Source organism: Podarcis filfolensis (genome assembly GCF_964270895.1).
Source record: "Podarcis filfolensis genome assembly, chromosome: 3".
Lineage (NCBI taxonomy): Eukaryota > Metazoa > Chordata > Lepidosauria > Squamata > Lacertidae > Podarcis > Podarcis filfolensis.
This window is the reverse complement of record NC_139606.1, coordinates 25,269,352-25,290,007: the sequence shown is the minus strand read 5'-3', so window position 1 is coordinate 25,290,007 and position 20,656 is coordinate 25,269,352. Positions and strand designations below refer to the sequence as shown.

Genomic DNA, 20,656 nt, shown 5'->3' with positions numbered 1-20,656 from the left:
AAGCCCTAAACGGCCTCGGTCCTGTATCCTGAAGGAGCGTCTCCACCCCCATCGTTCAGCCCGGACACTGAGATCCAGTGCAGAGGGCCTTCTGGCGGTTCCCTCATTGCGAGAAGTGAGGTTACAGGAAACCAGACAGAGGGCCTTCTCGGTAGTGGCGCCCACCCTGTGGAACACCCTCCCTTCAGACGTAGATAATGTGAAGGAAATAAGCAGCTATCCTAACTTTAAAAGACATCTGAAGGCAGCCCTGTTCAGGGAAGTTTTTAATATTTAATGCTGTACTGTTTTTAACACTTGATTGGGAGCCGCCCAGAGTGGCTGGGGAAACTCAGCCAGATGGGCGGGGTATAAATAATAAATTATTATTATATATATTATATAGAGGGCATCATGCTAGCTATCCCTGCCCTGAGAAATGCAGCTTTCCCTGCATGTCCATACAAAGGACTCAGATACCTTAGAGGGGAGGGAAACAGATTAACCCAGCTCCATTATATTTGGGGTGCTGCTTTTGTAGTTATACCAGCAGGTGCCAGCTTAGTGGCTTGGGAAATCTCCAGAAAGATATAATTGCTGTCACAACTGCTGCTGTTGCTGCCAGTTAGGTAAGTGGGAAGTGAGTTATTCTTGGCATGGACTGAAATGTGATACGAAGAACCCACAGGGACATAAAGCTCACCTCCTTTTTTCTGGCAAGGAGTGCACCCAGAAGAACCACGTATTCACGGTGTAGGTTTCTGCCTTTTGAAAGAACGACGTGACCTGATGCTGGCTTGGTTATCTGCACAGAATGGAAGATGGCAGGATCTCCAAGGATGTGCTCTCCAGGGAGCTAGCTTCAGGCACCGGACCAATTGGCAGGCCAACTCTGTTTTACAAAGATGTCTGCAAATATATGACATGAAGACTGGCAACATCAACCCCACAGTATGGGAATCCCTTGCAGACGACTGCAGTGCCTAGAGACAGACAGACAGACAGGTTGTGCATCCATAGCAGTGATCAGAGGACGAATGACCGCTGGGAGGAGCGCAGAAAGAGGACATGTCATGATACACCTACATGAGCCCAACTGGATGCTTTCATCTGCCCCAGCTGCAACAAAACATGTCTCCCCCATATCAATCTCTACAGCCACAGCAGGCGCTGTAACCTTCCAACAGATTGACTTCATCCCCAAAGGCACACTCCTCCCATGGTCTCCTGAGACAAATCCCAACAATATTTACATTTTCATCCCACTTTTTGTCATGGAACTCAAAAGTCATGTGCATAGTGGTCCCAGGCAGTTTCCCCTCCAGGCACTGTCCAGACCTCTTAGGCTTTTCAACACGTTTGTTAGTTTACTGCATAGTTTTTGAGTTGCTGAAGATGGGTGGAATTTAGGAATGTTTGGACTGAGATCAAACTACTTCCTCCCCCTCCCCAAAACTATGTTCTTGAATTGTCAAAGTCCTTAAGTACAGTATAATCTGGATTTAACTGCCATATAACTTCTGTGAGTCTTAAGTGTTGAATTAAGAGGCTGGTTGCTGAACTATGGCGAAGCGATTAAAGCTTGGTGCTCTGACGTAGATAATGCGAAGGAGCTAAAAGATTTCCGACTTTACTCTCTTTTTTATGTATTTCAGTTTTCTAAATCTATGGTGCTGGATGCTTACAGCGAATATGTAAATAATTTTAGCACTGCTGTGGGGATTCTCAAGAAAACGTGTGCCACTAAACCTGCCTTCCTTGAATTTTTAAAGGTGAGTGTATTGGCTTTTTAAATTCTGAAGTAGGTGGGGGCAAATAGGAGATCACAAACTGAGGGAAGGATCTGACTCTGTGGCTTCATTTTTGGTAGTTTGGTTTCATGGGTTGTCAAGGCAATTATGAATAACCAGTGTTCAGATTTTGGACTCAATTAATTTAATTCTATGGATAATAAGTAATTCTATGTTGATAAGTAATGGTAAAATATTTACAGCCATCTATGCAGTATCGCTTAGTGAACTATTATCCTTTCCATGTCTAAAGCTCAGACTGTAAGTACCATTGTTTGTGTAGCCAAAATTGTACTTTTCACATGCAAGAGGGAGCATGCCCAGGGGTGCTCCAAAGTTCGCAGAAAAACATAAACTCCTTAAGAAAAGGCTTTCGGGGGAACCTTCCAAACAGCCATGCAAGGCCTGAGCACACTCATAGGGTACAAATTGCTTGCTAACAGTGTGAGGTGAAACCATGGAGGGGGAATGGAATGGAATAGCTAGACTCTTGAACTTGAGAACTCCATGCTGCAACATTTTGTCGCGGGTCTCGACCTGTAGAAATCTACTTTTTGGCGAAGCACAATGTAAAAATGGGCACACAGTGGCCATATTAGCACATAATGCTGACCAAAAAACCATAGTTGGCTACATTGGACAGAGCATGGGTTGCATGTTAGTGCAGTCACCTTGAGCAGTCCCCCCCACCCCCCGAGTTGAGAAACAAACCAGGGAATGGTTGGTTTAGCACTGCCTCCAAACAAACCACAATCAGAAGCTTTGCTTCCCAATCATGATTCGCTTGTGAGAAACAAATGGCAAGTGACACAAAATCACCCACTCCTTTATTTATTTCCCTACTCTAGGAAGAGAGGAGCAAAAGCTGTACATAGCTTATGCACTGGCTTATTTGCCTAATGGAGCCTCTTGGGCTTGCCGATCAGAAGGTTGGCGATTTGAATCCCCGCGATGGGGTGAGTTCCCATTGCTCCGTCGCAGCTGCTGCCAACCTAGCAGTTCGAAAGCACACCAGTACAAGTAGATAAATAGGTACTGCTGCGGTGGGAAGGCGAATGCCCTGTTTTCCATCACGATGTTCCGCTGTGCCAGAAGTGGTTTAGCTATGCTGGCCACATGACCTGGAAAAGCTGTCTGTGGACAAACACCGGGTCCCTCGGCCTGAAAGCAACCCCATAGTCGCCTTTGACTAGACTTAACCATCCAGAGGTCCTTTATCTTTATGTTATATGTGAATACAACTTTTACCTCTGTTATTAAAAAAAATGTGGTTGATACAAAGAAAGACTTGACCCTTTCTCATTACAGCAATGCCAAGAATCTAGTCCTGATAGAATTACACTCTATGGCTTAATGATGAAACCCATACAACGCTTTCCTCAGTTCATCCTACTGCTACAGGCAAGTGCAGTCTGATCATTCAAAGTACTTGCATGCACTGTTCATTGGTTACAGCTCAATGTTATTTGGCTAATTCTAAGTAAAAATTAAATGCACCATGTAATGTCCTATGCAGTTGTATTTTTGAAGCCAATGAGACTGTGTATGTTTTCATCAAGAAATGGTACAAGTATTACCCAATTTCATATACAAATAAATGCAAATGGTTTTCATGAGCAGTTTGAATTTTCCATCTGCTTTCTTTTGTATGCTGTTCCATATCCAGTTGCGAGCTCGAGAAGCAATTATGCAATGTACCTATTCATAAGAATAATATTGCAATCTGACATGCAATATATCACCAGTGCCAAATGGATTCTTCAGGAAAATTGGAGGGGGCAGGGCAAGATGGGATGGAAGTCAAATGGCTGAACACCTCCTCAGTGCAACATATTGCTGCAGATCCTACTTGTAGTATATAGTTTCATAAGCTTTTCTTCCTCAGTCCTCCCCCGCTTCCACTGCTGGCATTAATAGCCTCCTGATAGCTTCCTAAATGGGACATGGGTGGTGCTGTGGGTTAAACCACAGAGCCTAGGACTTGCAGATCAGAAGGTTGGCGGTTCGAATCCCTGCAACGGGGTGAGTGCCCGTTGCTGGGTCCCTGCTCCTGCCCACCTAGCAGTTCAAAAGCACGTCAAAGTGCTATTAGATAAATAGGTACCGCTCCAGCGGGAAGGTAAACAGTGTTTCTGTGTGTTGCTCTGGTTCGCCAGAAGCGGCTTAGTCATGCTGGCCACATGACCCGGAAGCTGTCCCTCAGCCAATAAAGCGAGATGAGCGCTGCAACCCCAGAGTCGTCCACAACTGGACCTAATGGTCAGGAGTCCCTTTACCTTTACCTTTAGCCTCCTAATGCCTGAGCCATATGAACTCCATGTCTGTGAAAAAGATACTGCTAAGTTGGTCACCTTTTATTATAGAGCCATGACTACATGGAATTTGGTAGGGCCATGTTGCAAAATATCCTTTGGAACATAAAACTTGCCACAGAAATATGGAACTTGCCCAACAGTACAGAATCTATCAGGTGATGATCTGATGGACTGGAACCATTGATAACACTTCCTCATTTTTCCCCTTATGCAATACATAGATGCTGATATTTTGCACCCAAAGTATCAGTATTGTGTGGCAAGAGCAGGACAGGAGGAGCATAGCAGCCACAATCTTTGCTCTGAGAAGCCTGCATGTTTGCTCATTTGCATGGCTTAGTGCTGCACATGCAACTGTGCCTGTATATTCGAATGTAATGTACAGCCCACAACATAGAAACAGGTTTAAATGGATTAATGAGCGATTGATAGGAAACTATCATCCGGTTAAAATATGGCCCTTGCCTCACCCCTCCATGTGAAGAAGAGTTGTAAGAAGACATCTCAGGCTTTAACAACCTGGATGTGGATGGAGCTTTGTCAAATCTGGGGTACTAGGAACATTTCTGTGTGTGCATCTTTCTTGACATGCCAACCATATTCTCAGGCACGTGCTATAGGTGTACTTTAGAGATTATGATGGGGGGAAAGGCTTGACATTACTGCTTGGGTATCCTGAGATCATAAAAGAAAAAATCTTGACTTGTGCTGAAATAGTAACCGTAATAATTTGGGGTTTTTTGGGGGGGTCTTTTAAGGATATGTTGAAGAACACGACTAAAGGCCACCCTGACAGACTGCCTCTACAGATGGCCCTCACAGAGCTTGAAACGTTGGCAGAGAAATTAAACGAAAGGAAAAGGGATGCAGATCAGCGCTGCGAAATAAAACAAATCGCAAAAGCCATGAATGAGCGTTATCTGAACAAGGTTGGAACAGTCATCCTTTTGCTCCTTCCTGAATTCTCTTGTAGAGGAAGTAGATATCAGACAAACCAGATGCCTTTCACATTGAGAGTGTGGGTGTCTATTTTTCCCCCCTTCCTGTGCTGGAAAATGGCATTTTGAGGTCATGTGTTTGGTTCAGTAGCACTGTGATGCTGACAAGCCATCTTCTAAAATGTACCATGTGGTTTGGGGTAGCAATTGTGGTGGAGATGTTTACCCACCAAGGTCAATAACTTTTTTTTGTCTTTATCCTTCCCCATATCTTCAACACATACTTTGCACAAATGTATTTCTGTTTCAAGCAAACTGGAAAACACAACTACAGCCAGTACCTTTTAACCTTGCCTCCACTAATGTTGTGTAGGATATATGTTTCAAAGGCAATTTTTCCTTTTTTAAAAAAAATGGAGTTGGAAACTAGTATGAAATAAGTGGGCATGACATGAACACACCAAAAAAATAAGCACTTCTTCTAAGTCCCACTTACCCCATTGGTTCCAGTTACAGATAGGTAGCCGTGTTGGTCTGCCATAGTCAAAACAAAAAAAATTTTTTTCTTTCCAGTAGCACCTTAAAGACCAACTAAGTTAGTTCTTGGTATGAGCTTTCGTGTGCATGCACACTTCGTCAGATACACTGCTGTGTATCTGACGAAGTGTGCATGCACACGAAAGCTCATACCAAGAACTAACTTAGTTGGTCTTTAAGGTGCTACTGGAAAGAAAAAAAATTTTTTTTTTTTTACCCCATTGGGAAAGATTTAAACAAAGGCAAAAACATTCTTTTTTAATCAGGCCTGTAGATTTTTTTGTTTTTGCTGGTTTAAATGTATGTGTTAGCTTTTTGCTTAAAATATTGAATGCTACTTTGAATTTCCATGGCAAACAAGCGACTAATAATTTTCATTTTAAATTTATTTATTAAATTTAAGTTGTTGTTGTTGTTGTTATATACTACTACTACTAATAAGAATAAAAACAATAATGCTTCCATTAAGTAGAAAATAAGTGTGACCAAGGGAACAAGCAGGAGTCAGACTGGTGGGTTGGTTTGTGTTGATGAGTGTGCAGTGCTATGAGCCCTTCTTTTATACTATGTCTGTCTCCATTCAAATGCTAAAACATATTCTAAGGCTGGATTGAGCCAGCAGCGGAGCAAGCCGATTGGGCGCCTGGGGCGGTGCATGTGCTCTGCGGCCAGGGGCGGGGCCAGCCGCCCACGGGACAGGGCGAGCCAGGGCCGGATGCTCCGCGGGGCTCCAAGGAGTCTGCCTGCCTGCTCCCACTCAGCCGCCCTACAGCTGAGGAGGAGCCAGCGGGTGGACCTTTTGGGGCAGCGTGGAGCCTGCGGGCGCCCAAGCCACCGTGTCACTCTCAGGAGAGATGTGTAGCTCGGGCACACTGCAGGCCCCGTGGTGAGTGCCGCCTGGCATTTTGTCACTCCTTTCAGTTGTGACACCTGGGGTGGCCCGCCCCCACCACACCCCTTTCCTCCACCCCTGGATTGAGACGGTATCATTTTTGCCTTAAGAACACCCCATCACAGTAGGAATCAACAGCTGTGGCCTCTGGAGTTGGAGTTGCCAACCTAAAGGCAAAAGGAGGGTTTAGGCAGCGGTTCTCAACCTGTGGGTCCCCAGATGTTGTTGGACTACAACTCCCATCATCCCTGAGCTCTGGCTAGGGAGCTAGGGGTGATGGGAGTTGTAGTTCAACAACTTCTGGGGACCCACAGGTTGAGAAAGGCTGGTTTAGAGGGAGTGTCTGTAGCAAAACAAAATTCTTGTTACTCAGTAATAATTGCAACCACCACCCCTTGACCCCATTCTCAAAGTGATTATTCAAGGAAAGTTGTTGATGAACTTGCATTGACATAGCCAAGGTTTTAATAAAATTTACAAAAACTGTTGTGCGTGCCTGATCCTGATTCATAGAAGCTTTAAAAGCAAAAAATAAAAACCCCATTTCTAGGAGTGTTATGAATTAGTCACTTTGGGGTTCTCCCTCTCTCTCTCTCTCTCTCTCTCTCTCTTGCAAAACTTCAGTTACTCAGCAGTGGGAACAGGTGCCTCGTGCGAACTGATGATATGCTGGAAACTGTTTACAATGACAGAGGAGAAATCGTGAAAACCAAAGAGCGGCGACTCTTCATGTTAAATGATGTACTGATGTGTGCGACTGTGAATGTCCGGTAAGATTCTACCTGCATTCTCTAAAACAGAGAGTGGGAGAGTTCCTGTTTTGTCTTTTTTTTTTTTAATTGTGCTGATCACTGTGATGTTGAGGTGTTCCAGGGAGTTTGAGGAGATAAATAAAATACCTATGGGAGATATCAAAAAGTACCTCAAAAGTGATCGCAAGCCATTGCAGGCACTGCACTCCATAAGCAGGGTATCACTTCCTTATCCCGGTACTCTGAAATCTTTGTGCCTTCTGCTTCCTCTATGTTTGTGGTTCAGAGAGATACGATCCCTCATAACCTTTCTCAAGAGTAGCCAAAATATGTAACTACAGAGAGTGCAACAAGTCCTCCTCTAGGCAGGTGGGCAGGGAGAGTGGCTTGGTTGCTGCTCCTGTTGCAGCTTAGCTGTGGGGTACCCTGAAGAGTGTGGGACACGGGTGGCGCTGTGGGTTAAACCACAGAGCCTAGGACTTGCTGATCAGAAGGTCGGAGGTTCAAATCCCCGTGACGGGGTGAGCTCCCGTTGCTCGGTCCCTGCTCCTGCCAACCTAGCAGTTCGAAAGCACATCAAAGTGCAAGTAGATAAATAGGTACCGCTCCAGCGGGAAGGTAAACGGCATTTCCGTGCGCTGCTCTGGTTCGCCAGAAGCGGCTTAGTCATGCTGTCCACATAACCCAGAAGCTGTCCCTCGGCCAATAAAGCGAGATGAGTGCCGCAACCCCAGAGTTAGCCATGACTGGACCTAATGGTCAGGGGTCCCTTTGCCTTTTAAGAGATCTTTACAGCTGTGAATCTTAGGTACACTTGAGAGTAAGCCCCAACTTAATTCAGTGATGCTTATGTCTGAGTAAACATTCATAAAACAGGCTGCAAAAGTGCCTGGCTTGTTTGGGAGCCAGATTGTTAGTGTCAGATCTATGATTTTATAGTCAACTCAGAGCGGAGTTATAAACTATTAGTATACACTGCAGAAAAGGAGAGACTGTGTGTGTGTGTGTGTGTGCATGCGCGCGCACATCCATGCATGTGGGAGGCTGCATGATGTGCATGTTTGTTGTGTGTGTGTGTGTGTGTGTGAATTTCTAAGTTTTGTGAAGTGGCTACACACCGCTTTTGCGTGTGGTTCTTGGTGGACTGGCCAAGGAGCAATGCTGCCCTAAGGCTGAAAAGGATATCTGAGAATGTGGAGAGAGAGAGGATGCAGTTATGCTGAACAGAAACTGTGTTGCTGTAACTGTTATGCATGACTTTTCTGTCCTGCTGATTCTGTGAATATGGGAAGGGACCCAGGTCAGTGAGAGTGCATGCTTTTTATGTAGAAGGTCTCTTGTTCAATATCCAACATCAAGGGATATCTGCTAGAACTATGGCACTGGGTTAGATGGCTTGAGAATCTGGCCTAAATCACCTTGATTTCTGTTGCCCTTCAGATTGTTGCTGTTATACCCTGCCCACCTGCCTGGTTTTCCCCAGCCACTCTGGGCAGCAACTAGCAGGATAGTAAAAATACGAAAAAAATATCGAACATTAAAAACTTCACAGGGCTGCCTTCAAATGTTTTCAATAAAAGTTAGATAGTTGTTTATTTCTCCCTGTGTTCCACAGGGAGGGCACCACTACTGAGAAGGCCCTCTGCCTGGTTCTCTGTAACTTCGCTTCTTGCAGTGAGGGAACCAGCAGAAGACCCTCGGAGGAGGCCTCCGGGCTGAACAATGGGGGTGGAGACGCTCCTTTAGGTATACTGGGCCGAGGCCACATACTCTAACTCAAACTCTCATCAGCCCTTGCAGACTGTTGGGAAATAATATGTGTTGCATTCCAGCAGCATTCTGAAGGATGCTGAGTTTGTTTAGACCTAACTCACTGTGAGCTGTTTGGCTTTTTCTGTGGGTGCGGATTAGAAAGTACCTTTTTGTTTGTAGATATTAACACTGTAATCATTCGTGTTTTGAATGTGGGAGATGTGGGACAGCTCTGTTTCAAGCCCTGGCATAGATTTTCCTGACATATACACATTCCATCTTTTAAAATAGGTCACCAATGCCCATCCTACAAATCCGATCAAATGGAATGAGGATTGCAGCAACTATTTGCATAATATAATTAGGCCATGATGCAGCAAATCTTTTTGCTCTATGTTTTGCAGATCACAGTTGGGCTCCTTCCCCCTTTTGCTTCTCCCATTGTTCACAAACAAGTGGACAAGTCACAGTGCATTATTCAAGCCCCATCTAGTGCTGCTAGGAATCGAGAGAGAGAGAGAGGGTTGCATGAGGGCGTAGGTGGCACATATTTACAAATGTAGGCTGAGTTGGTCTCTCATCACAGAGAAGCTCTATTCAGCAGCATTCCTATGGCAACTGCAACATGTCCTCTGAATTTGACATATTGAAGAAAACAGGCCTACCCTGTTTCTGAGCACCAGTTTAAAAACACTAGAAGGAAAAAGGAACCTTCTCAACTTAAGCAAGCAATTCTGATCCAAGATTTCTCTAGATATAGTCATATGTGTTGTTAACAACTTTTAAGCATATTGAATCGCATCCAGACTGCCCTTCTGCAAATGGAAGGGGCTGAGGTTCAACAATATCTACTGGAGAGCAGTGTAGAAGGGATGATTGCCACTTCTAAGCTGCATTCTCATCGCCAAGTTGAATGTTGTTTGCAGGGTATGTCGTCCACCTCCAAGCATCTAGCACATTTTTTCCAGAAGCACAGGGGACTGTAGGAAGAAGGGGGAGCCAGCAAAAATTGCCTCCTTCCTACAGAGCGTCCAATGGACAGAGTTCTGCCCACAGGTTGTTTAGATGCTGTTATCATTAATGGGGTTTATAATTTCTCCAACTTTCTCCTCTCTTTCCATCTGAAAATTTACGGTCTTGTTATGCGTTTGTGATTTAAAATAGAGGGTTGTTGTGGCTATTCTAATATTTCTCCTGTTCTACTGTGTGCCTGTTTTTGTAGGATTTTTTAAAATGAACATATATATTTAATCTATCAGCCTTCATTCATATGCTTGTTCTTAGGGCCAGCCCTATCATAAGGCAGAATGAAGGTTGCCACCTCAGGCAGCTGATTTTGGGTGTCATTGAAATATAGCAAACAGTTAAGTTACTTAACTTATTATCGTTGTTATTATCAGGGAAGAAGAGAGTCACTTGTATTTTTAGCCTCAGGTGTCAGAAACAAAAACTTGAGGTGGGGGTGGGATTCTAGTTGCTGGTTCGCCTCGCACAGCATAAGGCCTTGGGCTGGTCCTGGCATATTCTAATGTAAATATCTATGCAAAGCATAAAAGCAATATGTAACCAAGATCTCAGAATAGTTATACAAGGTGTTTCCTCAAAGCACTGTGTCCTAGGGGGAGAGCGAAGGGAAGCCTGCAAAACTGCCTTTTCCTTTTGCATGATATCATTTTATCCTTTAATTAGGAAAATAACTTTTCCTTTGGAACCTTTCCCCCCCCCCCCCCGAAGCAGCTTAAAAATAGTAGAACACCTTTAGGAGAAAAAAAAATAAAGAAAAGTATATCAAAACATTTTCATGAGATTTTCAGTGCACTCAATAACCAAAAATAAAAGTGAACTTTGAGCACAAAACAAGACATTAAAAGCACTATATACAGTTTGGAGTTATGTATGCAGTTGAAAGTGTCTGCTGGAATTTAAATGTCTGCTAAAACATCTCTCATACTGTAAACTGTTCTCTTGTGGCCTTCTTTCAGTTCTTCCCATGAAAACAGTGGAATTGTGACTGGCGAAAGGTACTTACTAAAATGGAGTGTTCCCCTTGGGCATGTGGACGTTATAGAGTATGGGAGCAATGAAGGTCAAGATGAAAATTGCAGATTCCCTCCCCAACATTCCTCTGAGAATATTGCTGTTAATGCCAAGCCAAGTAAGTATCAGCTAGTATTTTCTTATGGCTACTCCTTTCTCATTGTTCATGAGTTGGTGGAGTGCTTTCCTTTATGTCATTACCATACCACAAGTTATGCTTTTATGTTAATATTTGGAAGCAAGGCTCCCCAGCTCTAATGTTTAGAAAGTGTGATCATCTTGGCGTAATTTGATATTATGCAACACGCCTATTGTGAAAACTACAAATACCCAGTCTGCCAAAGTTGAACTGGCAGCCACTGGTGAATGCTGATGTCTAGTGAGTAATATTGACATATTCTGAAATTTGTGTTCCAGTGTCAGTGGACTAAACACAGTTTTCAGACAATGGATTATTTGGATAAATAAGCACTTGGTTTGGTCACATTGATCTCAGATGACTAGAAGTTAGATGGGGTGGGGTATAGCGTCTCAAAAAATTACTGTGAGCTAAAAAAATGAGGACATTTTCATGTTGAGCAGATCTAGAGGTCTGTAAGTACTTCACATCTGCCACAACAAACATGTGTTTTGTGTTATACCAGGCACCTTGTATGAAATCCACTCTTCCTGGTGTAGTTTAAAGTAGTCTACATTGTGTGTGCACTGCTTCATAGAAGCATTTGACAATACTGAGTGTGCCCCATGCCCTATGACTTCTCAGTTGCAACTGTACCACCTGTATAATGTATTATTAACCTGTGAAACTTGCAGAGCTTCTGAAGCAGGTGCACATGTTGTCTGGGTAAGACTCAGTGTTGGAATACTTCCACCAGATATGAAGGATTGTATCAACTGACTTTCCTACCAACCCATATGCTGGAAGCAGGCTCTTACAGGCTTTCTCATTTTAGGACTAAAACTTGGAGAGCCAACATCTTTCTTTTAAAAACAACAAACCTTCTTATACAAAGTGAACTAGTTTCTGTTCATTCTGGAAGAAATAAAGAACAAGCATTTATTTGCCTAGGCAGGCAAATTATGTGACTCATGAGAGCAGCAAAATAACCAGACTGTGATGGGATGGTAAAAGTAAAGGTACCCCTGCCCGTGCGGGCCAGTCGTGTCCGACTCTAGGGTTGTGCGCTCATCTCACTTAAGAGGCCGGGAGCCGGCGCTGTCCGGAGACACTTCCGGGTCACGTGGCCAGCGTGACGAAGCTGCTCTGGCGAGCCAGCACCAGCGCAGCACACGGAAACGCTGTTTACCTTCCTGCTATAAAGCGGTACCTATTTATCTACTTGCACTTAGGGGTGCTTTCGAACTGCTAGGTGGGCAGGAGCTGGGACCAAAAGACGGGAGCTCACCCCGCCGCGGGGATTCGAACCGCCAACCATACGATTGGCAAGTCCTAGGCACTGAGGTTTTACCCACGTCCCTTGTGATGGGATGAAATCAGGCCAATTTTTTATTGACAGCAGCAGGCAGAGCAAGGGTGGGCATGGCATTGGATCCCAGGATCAGTTCATCATTCCACAAGCCCCATGTTGATGAAATGGATTAGCTGGGTTTGGATCGCTCCAAACTTATACTATGGGACTCGGCCAGTGTTGAACCTTACAAGCCAAGCAAGCAAGGTCTCACTGGGGAACCAGGGTGCAGATTCCAACCAGATACCGAACCCACGTTTAGGTTTGCCGTGGTCAATCCTCCCCTTGGGCCCCTTATGGGGGCTCCCTATACTATGTTGATCCTGCCCAATGCCATTTCTGCCATCATACAAAACAATGTTCTTCCGCCTAACAACGGAAAGCCATATTTTCACTGAGGGAAAACCAAGTGCCTATCAGGTTGAGGGGGGGGGGGGGAATCATTTCCAGCCCTGTCAACCAGTGACCCAAAATTGCTCTAACCCAAGGGCGGGTGGGTGGGCAGGAAGCTCTCAAAGCAAAATGTCTGTGAGCTCCAGGGGAAGCAGCCTTATATAGGGTTTCCTCTCCCCTCTTCAGCAAGGGCTCACGGGACAGATTTTTCTCATGAGCCCATCACACAGAGAAGATATTGCACAAAACCATGCCCAGTATTTTGCTGCAATCTATGGGCCACAGCGCAGCCGGGCAAAGGCATCCCATGCTTATTGGGCACGAAACAGGGCTTTCAATCCTTCAACCCATCTTGTACCACAGTTCTTTAAAGGTTGACCAGGTTTATTGACAAATGAGTACTAACTAATGTGGACAGCTTCTGGTTTCCATAGGAACACTGAGGATCAAACCAGATACCCCTTTGGTTTTCAACCCCCATCATGCATTGCTCACATTGAAAGTGCAAAATGTATAGAAAGGAAGTTATGCTGTTGACCCTGCCCTGGTGTTGCATGACTTTTCCTGCCCACATCATCCATGCATTTGTGTGGGTATCTGAGATAGGGGAACCTTCACACTTAAGTCTATGTCAGGCTTCCTCAAACTCAGCCTTCCAGATGTTTTGAGACTGCAATTCCCATCATCCCTGACCACTGGTCCTGCTAGCTAGAGATCATGGGAGTTGTAGGCCAAAAACATCTGGAGGGCCCAGGTTGAGGAAACCTGGTCTATGTGATCCTGGAACTCTGGTGAGACATTGTTTTCAGCTGTGATTAACCGAACACCAATGGAAGGTAACAAGCAGATATGAAGGAGTTGAGAAGGCACTCATAGGTCTATATAAATGGCTGTCTGCCTCCACAGATTTATCTAATCCTTTTTAAAAAGTTATTTGAAATTGTGGTGATGGTATTCCATCTTGTGATAGTCAGTTCCTCAAGTTAATTATAGACTGTGTGAAGAATTACTTTCTTTTGTCAGTCCCCAGTTTACTGCTGATCTGCTTCATTGGCTGACCCTAAATACCTGTTGCTATGAAAGAGAATTTTTCCTCCACTTTTGCCATCTTGTTAGGCTTAACTCTTAAGGAAGTAAACAGCTTCATCGTTTACTTGTCCTTTTCTGTACCGTCTCCAGCTTGAACTGAGAATGGGAGACAGGAAATTGTTCTAATTGCATTTAAGAGTATTAAGTTCTTAAGGATTACCTCGTCTAAGACAGCTCAGAAAAAATGTGTTTATATGTTTTATAAAAGTAACCTTAGTATGTAACGAACAACCTTGTTGTGAATTGTTAATTGATGGTGATTTGTGTCCTTGGCTTGAATCACCCATACAGCATTTGTCTATTTTCTCTTCAATAATCTCAACCCTACAAAATCATTTCTTTGTAGGGAGAGAAGTTGTTGCAATACCGTCCTTACACTGTCTGGCTTCTACAACTTTACATTTCATTTTACCTTTGGTTAACTGTATCAAGTGATATGGCAAGATAATAGATTTTAGTTAGAACTGCGTTTTGAGGATTTTGAATCCCTCTTTATCCCTCCTGTAAATATCACATAAAGAATGAAAAATTAAGCTGTAAGCTATATAAGAGGCCAGCTGGATACCATTTTATTTATAACATTTTTTGTTGTTTTTAAATACAGCAACTTATGCATATTTAACTTCTGCACATTCAGCTTTACACACTTGGCAAGAAAAAAATTAAAAACAGGAAAGGGGTGTGGGCATGCAGGTAAAAAGACTTTGTCAATCTCACCCACCATTGAACCCAATGTGTTTTGACTATATGCAATTTTGGCTTCCAAAGCAATCCTCGGACTTACTATAATAACAACTTTCTTTACTTGAAATCCCACTGCTTCAGAAGGCTGTAGGAACTACTTCATACAGCTGTAACTGACCCTGTTGCTGTGCTTTGCAGTTTGTGTTCTGAGCCCCAGGCAGCTCTTTCGACGACATTTTCCTAAAGATCCTGGCCTAGGCATTTATAGATACCCTTCCATTCAGGTGGTACAGTGGCATCAGCCTCGCTTGTGGTACAAAACTGGTTGGCATACAAGGCACCTGCTAGGCTTGGTCACATGGTTACTAGAGCACTGTAGTTTTAGGGCATTTGCACTAAATAAAATCAATCAGCAGAGGAAGCATGTTACGTAACAGCCGTCCAAATCCCAAACACTTTTTGGAAAAGTGAGCATCCCAAGGGTGGGAATTTCATAGTTTTGGTACCACCATGGGCAAAGGTCCTGCCCTTCAGAAGATGGGGTTAATTGGGGGCAAGCTCATGTGGTCCTATATTATCGTATCGTATTGATCATTCTATTCTGTTCTATTATCTCTCGTGTTTGGTTTATATTACAAGGATTATAAATTATATGTAAATGTCTATTGAGCAAGTAGAAAGCAAATATTTGGTTTCTATAGAGGTTTATCTAGCAGAGCCTCATTGCTTCATCTTGGATCATCCTTATGGCTGGGGTGGCTTAGTAGCTTTTAAAGACATCGGTTTCACACTTAGGGCTCAGAAGTAGCTGGCTTGATTTCAGCAGAAAGTGAGTACAACTTAAAGCTGAGCTAGACAACATCCCTGTGAAGAGCAAGAGGAATGATTGTGACAAAATTGGCTTGGCTTGATTTTTAAAACACAAATCTGTAGGAACCATTAATACTGTCCTAACTAGCTGTGAAAAGGGCTTAATGTCTTAAATCCTCTTCTCCTGAAAGGAAAATAACTTGTTAACTCAAACGTCTCCTCTTTTTAACTGAAATAGGCTCTCTGTATGGAAATAACAGAAACATATTACTCCTGTTTTGGTTGTGCTTCAGGAATAATATATGCACTCAGAGATGTGGCAAAGATAGCAAGTGCGCTGCTCTGAATTATTTAAACTTCCAATATCATTTGTGGCAATGATGCAGACAGATGCTGTGATGAAGATTTTATTTTGGATTGGTTTTCCACTGTGTATTTTTGGATTTCTTTGTGTTACGGAGATGACAGGCAATTATCAAACATTTAAGGCATATATAGTATGATGGAACCTTCTTCTTTTTAATGGAAGCTCTACCATAGTCCTATAATAAGGGCTATAGTGGTTTGTTTCGCTTTGCTTCTTAATACAACCCAACTGACCTTCTTAAAGCATGCCAGGATTTTACCACCAAACATATGGCTGCTTCTTTCCTGACCTCGAACAGTTTGATATTTTTGTTGTACCGCAGTGCTTCTAGAGCAGTAGACTGGGATTTACCTGTGGGTCTTGGGCCATTTTCAGGTGGGATTCATTGCCACATCCTGCTCACTTGTCTGCCCACTTCCTAGCTCTGCCATAGCCTTTTATTGGACCAGTGTTTTGCATACTGAGTAAAAGTAGCCGGGGCCGGTGTTATATGGTCTCGGCGGCCACTCCCAGCCACCAGTCTAGCTGCTGCATTCTGGATTAATTGCAGTTTCCGAGTCACATTCAAAGGTAGCCCCACGTAGAGTCCATTGCAGTAGTCCAAGCAGGAGATAACTATAGCATGCACCACTCTGGCAAGACAGTCTGCGGGCAGGTAGGGTCTCAGCCTGCATACCAGATGGAGCTGGAAAGTGAAATAAAATATCTAATAATAAATACTTTAAAATGGGAATAGAAAGGGAAGGGATAATAGAGAGAACTTGCTGCAGGAGGAAGAAGTAAATGTAAAGATTGAGCAGGAAAGTGGCAGGGTTTTTTGAGTGGGTAAATAAGGTGCAAGTTGAATGTGAAAGGAGAGCAGGAGAAGAAATTACAGGAGATAGGTAAAAATACCTTGGGGTCATAGTGGAGATGTCGACGCACTGTGCAACAGCCGTGTAAAAGGCAAATTCCATGCTAGGATTAATTAGGAAAGGGGTTAAAATAAAAGTGCCAATATCATAATGCTACTGTACAAATAAATGATTATTATATTGTACACAAAAGTTCTCATGATAAGATTGTATCTGCAGGAAACACTCTTCTGTAAAGGACAGTTGTGAGGTGATCTTTTTAGCATCCTGGTGCCAAGCTGCATATGGCTTGGTACACCAGAAACCAACACAGTGAACTTACCTTGACAGCTAAGTGGCTTCCAGTGCAATTCTTTAAGCAGCTGTATAACATGGTGGCAGCTGTCTGCCCCGGTGTGTCTGCATTTTGCTCTGGCTGTAGCTTCTGGGCTGACCTCAAGGGCAGCCCCACATACTTCACCATTGCAGGGATAAAATAGAAGTTAAATGTCAAAAGCAGGGGAGAAGAAATTGCAGAAGGTAAGTAAAAACTGTTCAAGAGGCATTTTGGAGAGAGGGGCAAATATAGAATTAACATCCTCTGCACCAGCCTCTGCACCAGCAAATTACTTCTAAAATAAAAATACTTCCAGAACTCATGCCTGCATTTAATGTGAGGAAAGCTGAACTATGGCACCTGTAAATTAATACTCCCTGATGCCCAGCTTGTTTTTTATATGTATCCCATGTATATGTTCAAATTGGAACCTCTTTGCATTGTGAAATCTGCTTTATAGGTTTATCTGGAACCGCTGTGCTAAGCAAAATCCAGTTCTTCTCTTCTTCCTGCACCCAGTTTGTTTGTTCAACTGTTGTCTTGGGGGTTTGGGGGGGCGGCGTTGGGAAGCTTTTGGAGGTAGTCATGGAAACGGCAACCGTGCTAGTTCCAACTCAAAGTGAACGACAAGTGAAATGACTATTGTTGGGGGTGGTACAGATGTAAAGAGCTTTGCTTACATAACAGAAATGTGCAGGAAGTTTGTAGAGCAGCAGGAGCTATAAATAAAACTTGGCTGCTTTATCACTGGCTTTGACATTAATAATGAATCTGTAGAGCCAGGAGTTTGGTGATCAACATCTAAATCACCACCGAGGCTTTTTCTTTCTCATTTAGCTAAGCCTCTGGTGGATTTTTTGTTTGTTTCTTTTTCACAAACAGCACCAGGCTTTGTTTTTTAAAAAATGTTTTTTTTTTAGTGTATTTGAAGGTACTTGATAAGGTGAAAAGCTGGAATTATCCTCTTGTTTGGCTGATTTGTGATATTGTACAATATAAGCCTTGATTTGGGGGAGGAGAAGGAAGAGAAGCATGCAAATTGACAAATCTGTATATACATTCGTAATAACTGTATTAATATTTTTTGACACTTGGAATGAAAATGAAATAAAAAAATTATCCAGAAAAAACCCTCCTTCCCCATATAAAACTTTTAAGAGAGGACCGAAGGCTTCACTTTGTTTAATTGTTCTGGAGTACAGTCAAGTTAGTTGGTTTCCTTCTCTCTCCTGCTCTTTCCCTTAGTCCCCCTTCTCCACCTCCATCTTTATTTTGTTTTGAGGCAGGATCTCAGGGAAACACAACCTTGTGTGTCCCTCTCCAAGTGTTCACTCAAACAGCCTTCTGCATGAAGTAGAGATTTAATAAATAAATAATCAATGCAAATAAAATATGCAGTGTCGCAGTTGCCCCCAGTTCCCAACCAACTCCTGATCTACAATGCTCCTCTGGAGAAGAAGATATCTCTTTCTCTCTACCCCTCCACTTTGGGATGAGTGATATCTCTATACGGTACCTTTTCCTTCTCTAATTTTTCCCTCCTTTCTCCTCTTTTGAAACACCCCGAGCAAGTTACCTGTGCTTGTCTGCCAATGAAGTTGACATACCTCCAGATTGTAAATAATTTTGGGTGGTGGAGTTTCAACCACTGCCTCTTTTAGCAGCTGTGAACCTATGTCAAACCTCTCATCTGGACATTTCATCACCTCTTGGCTGCTTAAGCTTCTCATTTAGGCAAAATCGAGATCTGTATTTGGGCTGTAGTTGGGTTAAAGTTTGGGCCCAAATCTTATAGCAACATATAGTTGCTGTAGCTGCTGTTCCTTCTCTGTCGCACAGATTTAGAACAGGTGCATCTTTCCCCACCAGCCACAACAGTAATTCTGTATTGTACTAAATTAGCTGTAGGCCTAATCTGGGTTTTTACAGCTTTTCCTCACCCTTGCAGCCCTTCGTTCTTGCGTGTTTTGTTCTATTGCTTGATTACAGTACAAGCAGATGGCTCAGTAGGCAGAATCAAGACATGCACACTTGCCCGTGCAAGAACTGTAGCCGCCTTGTCGCATCATGCCCTACCATCCTTCACAGCATTATTCACGATTGACATCACCTTCAAGCACACAATTGACTTTGTGTTTCATCTCAAGAATACTGCATATTGTCAGGAAAGTCTTCTCTTCCTATGTTGTCTGTTGCATTGGGCGCATGAGTGTACTGAATTGTCAGATTGATTCACAGGAAGACTGTGGTCAGATCTGGGCAAAAGGTCAAGTGCTATCTACTGATATCAAATGCTCCTAGGTCCTCAAGCATTATTCTTTCTTTAGGGGGTTTTAGTACTTCTGTTTCCAAGTTGCTTAATTAAGGGCTCTTGCAATTATTACATGTAGGTGCAGCTATTAAATAGAGCAAGCGCCCGACAACATCTTAAGGATAAAACAGGTGTTGTCACATAATTCTCCATGCAGAAGGCACACTAGTACCACCCCGCTGCTCACTGGAAACTTAAGGTAATATTTTTCTGACAGTCTCACCTTTTTGGAAAAAACGTGTTCTCAGCCCCTCTCCCCTCACATGCAAAAACAAGGCTGTGTTATTATTTGACAGAACTGGAACATTGGAAAAGAAGTGAACTTTCACTTCTGGCTTTATTCTCCCTCCTCCAAGGTTTCTGTTTTGTTCTGAGAGAAAAAGCTGCAAGCCCAGGGTTCAGGCATCAGGAGAAACCTGGGACTCAGCTACTTAGTCAAAATGCAGTGTTTTAAATGTGTCATGACACCAGATGGTGCTGCAGAGTTTGATCCTTTGGCAGTGTGATTTTGCATTATGAGCTTTACAGTGCGTTTCCTGAAAACAGTGTTTGCTGGCTTGTTACCTGCAATTGACACAAGATAAGCTAAAGAGCTTAGTAAACAAGCTTTGTAGTAAATAATATATAAGAGAGGACAGTATGTAAATGACTTAAAGCAGGGGTATATCTGTCCCCATCTGCATGTTTCCAGTGGGAGGAGCGTAGAAAGAGGATGTTGTTTTTCAGTTTGACAAACTACAAAGCTTGATGACTAAGCTTTTTAACAACGAAATGTTGGATTACCGGAACGACGTCCAAGCACGGAGCCACTGGTATATCACAAGTGGACTCTATATTACTGCATTTGTAATTGTTCAAGATAAAAAATTATTTTGTAAAGAGAAGAAATGAGCACTGAACCACTGATATATTACAAGTCAACTCTCTATTTACTGTGTTTGCTATTATTTCAGATAAAACCTATTTGGGAAAGAAACTACTTTTGCCCATTTTTATGGACGTTTGTTGTTTGTTTACAGAGAGTTGCCTTGGTGATATTATCTTGTGTCGATTGCAGTAGTCATTGTATCACCACCCTGTTCGTTGACTTCTTACCTGGCAGTGCAGCAGGAGCAGGGGAGGCGAGGTGCAGAGAGAGAACATTTCGAAAATGTGCACTATAGCATGCTGCATGTTCACATTAAACTACAGTGGACCCCCTGGTTATGAATGTAATTCATTTCGGGGGTCTGTGTGTACCCCAAAAAATCAGTAACCAGAGGCGCTGCTTCTGCGCACGTGTGCAACACGATAGTGCGCTTCTGCGCATGCGTGAGCGGCGAAACCCAGAAGAATACACTTCTGGGTTTGCCGCTTTCGCAACCCGAAGAT

The 20,656-nt window shown here is 43.2% G+C and overlaps 1 protein-coding gene across 7 annotated transcripts in view; it reads left to right on the top strand.

Moving 5' to 3' along the window:
• ARHGEF10 (Rho guanine nucleotide exchange factor 10) overlaps positions 1 to 20,656 on the top strand; it is a 93,556-nt gene that overhangs the window by 36,791 nt on the left and 36,109 nt on the right. For all 7 annotated transcript variants that reach the window (XM_083607063.1, XM_083607061.1, XM_083607058.1 and 4 more), the window contains 5 exons: positions 1,635 to 1,751; positions 3,078 to 3,170; positions 4,843 to 5,013; positions 7,076 to 7,221; positions 10,938 to 11,110. In XM_083607063.1, coding sequence (XP_083463189.1) covers positions 1,635 to 1,751; positions 3,078 to 3,170; positions 4,843 to 5,013; positions 7,076 to 7,221; positions 10,938 to 11,110 — 700 coding nt within the window. The remainder of the gene's footprint in view (positions 1 to 1,634; positions 1,752 to 3,077; positions 3,171 to 4,842; positions 5,014 to 7,075; positions 7,222 to 10,937; positions 11,111 to 20,656) is intronic.